The sequence below is a fragment of the Xiphophorus couchianus genome, chromosome 14 (genome assembly GCF_001444195.1).
Source record: "Xiphophorus couchianus chromosome 14, X_couchianus-1.0, whole genome shotgun sequence".
Classification (NCBI taxonomy): Eukaryota; Metazoa; Chordata; class Actinopteri; order Cyprinodontiformes; family Poeciliidae; genus Xiphophorus; species Xiphophorus couchianus.
In genome coordinates, this window is record NC_040241.1 from 8,117,464 (window position 1) to 8,122,634 (window position 5,171).

Below are 5,171 nucleotides of genomic sequence, written 5' to 3' on the forward strand. Positions count from 1 at the left end.
TATGTTCATAAAACTTAAAATCTGTTTTATTAAAAATTAAACAGATAAAACTATACACTACTATGTGTTTACATTTCACAAAGATATGGTTGCATTGCGACAAAATGTGAAAATAAATCAAAACACGCAAATACTTTTACAATATGTACTTTGTTTATAAAAAATACTGACTTTAATACACTTTTCTTTTTTACCTTTTCTCCTTTCACTCCACTGCAGTCACACTTGGAGCCCCCACATCCATTGCAAGCCTGCAGAAGAAGCAAAAACAGAGCTAACTTTAATTATCTGTAAGAGAACTATTAATAGATAGATAGATAGATAGATAGATAGATAGATAGATAGATAGATAGATAGATAGATAGATAGATAGATAGATAGATAGATAGATAGATAGATAGATAGATAGATAGATTTTCCTCCTATCAAAAAGAGCATGAGGGTCTGAGTTCCAATCTCGCCACTAGAGGGCACTCCGTCATCACAATAACAACAATTTCAACAGGTGGCATTTCTTCCCATCGAGGACTCTCCCCCGCCCGCGGTTTGTTTCGTGCTTGGAAGAAAGATACAAGCTCAACAACAACAACAACAACAACGACAACGACAACCAGAAAAAAACATCATGCGGATCTCAGTAGAAACACGCAGAAAAAAGAAATTCCCAAAAAGATGGCAACAGAAGTAAAACTGTGGTAGATAGTTTTGAAAGGAGAGCTGAGAAGGCCTAGGGAGGAGAGGGGAAGATGCCAAGCTGCTGATTAACTTTTCCCATGCTCTGTTGACACGGCGCATGCCAGACGGGCATCAGCTGCACGCATGCCGGGCAGCCGGGATGTGAGAAAGATGGAGAGGCAACGGGTTCACCACAGAGAGGAAGGGAGAGGAGGACAGACAGGTTGGCACTCGGCTTTCTCAGCTTTCTCAGCTCACGGTTTGGATCGGAACGAGGAGCCGCGTGTGTCCGCTCGTATGTTTTCGTGGTTCTGTTTAAATTTCAAATCAAGGTCAGGATTGTTTAGCGATTGTGTTTGCGTCCTCGCTGTATACGTTTAGTGACAAGACGCTAGCTAATTCTTTTATTTGTTTGGATTTTCTGTATTTCTGTTAAAAAAAACAACAAACAGGACAAATAAAAAGTCTGACTTTTTCTATATGCATGTAGGCCTGTCACGGTAATAAATGTTGAATTGTTCCGCTAGTGATTGTAATAAGCGATAATGTTGTGTCAAGTCATATAATGGGATAATAATGCAAGAACGCCCTCTCAAATATCCATTAACTTTCAATTCTCATGAACATTTGACGCTGGCAACTGGAAGACATTTTAAATATCCAAAATAAATCAACAAAACAACAGAAACAACAAATAAAAATTGATTGTGAAGTCTCTGTAAACAAAACTGCCTTTCAAAATAAAAGGCTAATAGAGACTGAAGGCTTTTGTCATCCAGTTAAAAAAAAAAGACCAACAATAAATTATGCAAATGATTGTTTTAATTTATCATGTAATTAATTGAGTTGTTTATTATTTTGTAACAACCTGGAATTTCAAACTCTTACAAATAAATGAGTTAAAATAAATGAATCTTTTAGTGGCGCTGTATGGTCTTCCAAAGGCAAACTCTAGAAAAAAAAAACTACATAAAAGGTTTATGACAAAATCACAATTTTTATACGTCCACTCAACACATTCAACATAAACTTTATTTCAGTACTGTCTCTGAATTTTCAGGTAGTCAATTCCCTGATGAATAAAACTGGCTTGACACAAGCCCATTGCTTGCAGCTGTGTATCAAAATGGGTAAGACAAGAGAACAAGCCACAAACCGTTTATCGGCAACAACTGAGAGAAAAGCAGCTTAAATCTGAATTCTGACCAATAATTAAATAGTTGAACCCAGACGGAAATGTGACAAACAAGTACTGCGGCTCGTCCAAATTCCCCTGGAGCCTTAATAGGCTGCATGGATTCATGAACTCGGAAACTGAAACACTAGGATGTTTTTCATAGAAATCTGGTGAACTCAGCCATTGGGCTGAAAAGAAGTTGGCAGTGGAAACCTCACTGACGGTGATTGAAAACACATGGCTAATTAAGCAAAACAAAAAAAAAGTCTCATCAGACACTAAATTAACTTTCTTTCAAGGCCAACTTAGTCCCTAGACTTAAATTCTAAAGATTTCCATGTGAGATTTTGTTAGAGCAATAAAAGACGAATGTTTTTTAAAGTCAAGAAATGTGAAAGCAGCTATACGGTAAAAATAATAAAAATAATAATAACTCCCCCGCCCCCTAAAGGATAGCATCAAAATGACAGATTCTTAGTTTTTGCTGCAAGTGGGATGATCTTTCTTTGGTCTTTTATCCACAAACCGAATCAACACTAAAACGAATAAATATCGTAACAACATAGATTTTATGACATGTTAGCATCTAAAATAGTATTTTAATCACAGGTGATTCAGTATTTAACAATAAGCTAGATTGGTTCAGATAGTTTTTTCCACTAATAATTAAAATCATCTTTTGTCGTTTTTTTTTTTTTTGTTCTATTTACTCAGCCCACTTTGTGTAATAGCAAAATATGTTTGGATGTTCTGACACTTTTGCAAACGTGACGCAAAGGCAAAAAACCCCAGAAGAAATCGTTAAACGGGGCAAATGCTTTTTCATTGACTTGCACAGCTTTACATATGCTATGAACCAGGTGGCATCTGCACAATGCTGGTCTATCATCTTCCACTGAGCAGATTTTCTGCCTGTTTCCTGGATTTAGCAGCTTATCCGTCTCTCTGTGCTAGTCATGGCCAGTCACGGTTGACGGTTTGATTCCTATCTTAGATTTTAGCATGTTACTGTAGAGAATGGATGTCAAGTACACATGATTTTGTGTCTGTGTGTGTCTGAGTGTGTGGGTTAATCCGTCTCTGAAGCGCTGTTTTTACAAGCCTTGGATCTCCACATTAGTATCTGGTCTGCTTCAACTCAATGCTGTCTGCTCTCCCACGCCCAGCCTGGCAGCTCTCACTCTTTTCACCTCTTCCACTCTGTCGTTTTAAAGTCTCATCCCTTTATTTTTCTTGCCTATCACTTGACCAGGAGAGCCTGACGTGAGTTTTCTTGTAGGTCCAGGAAAAGATATCTAGAGATTTTCATGCTGCTCTGAGAGAGACAAGAAAATTAGCTTCCCTCTAATCCAGACTGTGACGTACTTCAATAAATATTGCTTATTCTTGTTGACCAAAATTAAGGCACTCAAGGGATCAACTATTCAATCTTACAACTGCTCCAATTCTGAAGCCAAATCAACTTTAATGTCAAAGTTTGGGTTTTACAAAAGAAACCGCTCACATTTATGTGTATGTTTTTTAAATAAAGCCCAATACTATCATATTTTAGAAGTAGAAAACATAAAATGTTTTAATTGTGTACAAAACATTTTTAAAAAATCAGCTTTTGAGGAATGGACACTAAAACAGGAAGCACTCTTGAAAATCACCATCTAAATTGTCCCTTCCTAAACTACGGGCCTGTGGACATGGAGACGAGCGCAGTACATTTTTGCTAATAATTAAGAAACATGCGTCCAAGCTGCGGCGCCACAGAAAGCGAAGCAGTAAGTCTGCCGGACCAATTGATGGCGCTGTGATACCGAGGAAGACCTACACAAAAACAAAAACCACAGAAGGGCGCCATGTTTGCTAGTAGAGAGAGCGAGATGGAGATTCGACGTCATCCTTCTTTTTTAAAAAAGAAAAGAAAAGAAAGTAAAGGAAAGGAAAGATGCGGCTCCTACGGCGTTCTGCAGTTTAATGGCAGCTTTTTGCAGAGTTCGCGTCGTTTTTGTTTGGTTATTTTTTGGGGACAGAGTGGGCACGTGGGGTTCATTTGACATCCCCCCCAGTTTGGAAACAAATATAGTGAGCTAAACAAAATTAAAAAGGAAACCATTGTAAATTTTTATTTTTAAAAACGTTTTGCTCGTAATCTGAATCGCGTTTTTTTTTTTAAATGCTGCGTTTTGGTGGCAGCAAGTTTGTTGTAGCTGTTGCTATGGCCACAGGCCTTTGTAGAAAGTACCGGCCGGCAGCCACTTGGGCACGTACAGATAGTGAAAGTTAAGCAGGCTTCTTGAGTGGAGCAGGACAGAAGACTGGTTAAGGATAAAGTTCTCCTGCTGCTAAAACATGCTTGGAAGACACACCAGAGGACAAACCTTCATTATATAATCCCCACACGTAAAACACCTAATTGAGCCTAACACACTTAAATGCAACACCAGGGATTTAAAATTAACACACGACACTAAAAGAGTTCTCTAGGTGGTTTTTTTGTTTCTTAATACCATCCAGTGGTGTGTTGATAGGTGGTATGCCGACATGTCCGTGGTAAGAGTAAAAACTCAACAGTAATGTATGGACAGAACCGTAAACTCAGCGCAGAGGCAGAGTTTGAACCGTGAACTCAACAGCCAGAGGTAGAGACCCGATCATGACCTAAACACCAGAAACCGGACTAAACTGTGACCTCAACAGCATGGTACACTCTGAACTATGAACTTAAAACAAAGGTCAGACCTAAACTCTGCCTTTGTTGGTAAGCTACAAACCAAGACCTTGACTCAGAAATACAGAGAACACCACCACCAATAAGTTACCAACCAAACTGGGACTTCCAAACCTAAGTACAGACCTAATCCCAGCACCGACTGTAACTATGTTTCCTGTATGCTGGTAGAATTTAGGCAGAATTTTGAGAGGTGACTTTTTCTCCTAGAAATGCTAACTGTTTTTAGAGCTTACTGCAATTAAGGAAAAGATGGGTATAGGCTGAGGTGATGAGAAGAATGATGAGGAGAAGAGCGGAAGGCTTCTACCTGAGGATTACATTGGCGAGACTGGAATTCCCCCTACTTATCAAAGACTGATAATTAGACAGGTATAGACATTGCCCTGGCATGAACACACACGTGCATAAATAGAAAGGCACATGCACAGAAATAGCTGTACAACAAAGCATCAGAGAGGCGAAGGCACTCCAAAGCAAAATGGAAATAAAATCTGAAATCTGCTAAACCCTCTCATTTGATCACAGCGTTTCATTCAACCAACCAAAGTTCATGTTTCCGTGTTTGACTTTCTCTGTTGTCTGCATATTTTATCCACA

At 38.8% G+C, this 5,171-nt stretch overlaps 1 protein-coding gene across 2 annotated transcripts in view; it reads right to left on the minus strand.

The window, feature by feature from the left end:
* The window catches only part of col4a5 (collagen, type IV, alpha 5 (Alport syndrome)), a 57,777-nt gene that overhangs the window by 31,589 nt on the left and 21,017 nt on the right, over window positions 1-5,171 (minus strand). For both annotated transcript variants that reach the window (XR_003598267.1, XM_028038931.1), the window contains exon 2: window positions 195-251. Coding sequence is in view for 1 of the 2 variants with exons in the window: in XM_028038931.1 (XP_027894732.1) it covers window positions 195-251 (57 nt within the window). In the remaining variant the exon portion in view is untranslated. The remainder of the gene's footprint in view (window positions 1-194; window positions 252-5,171) is intronic.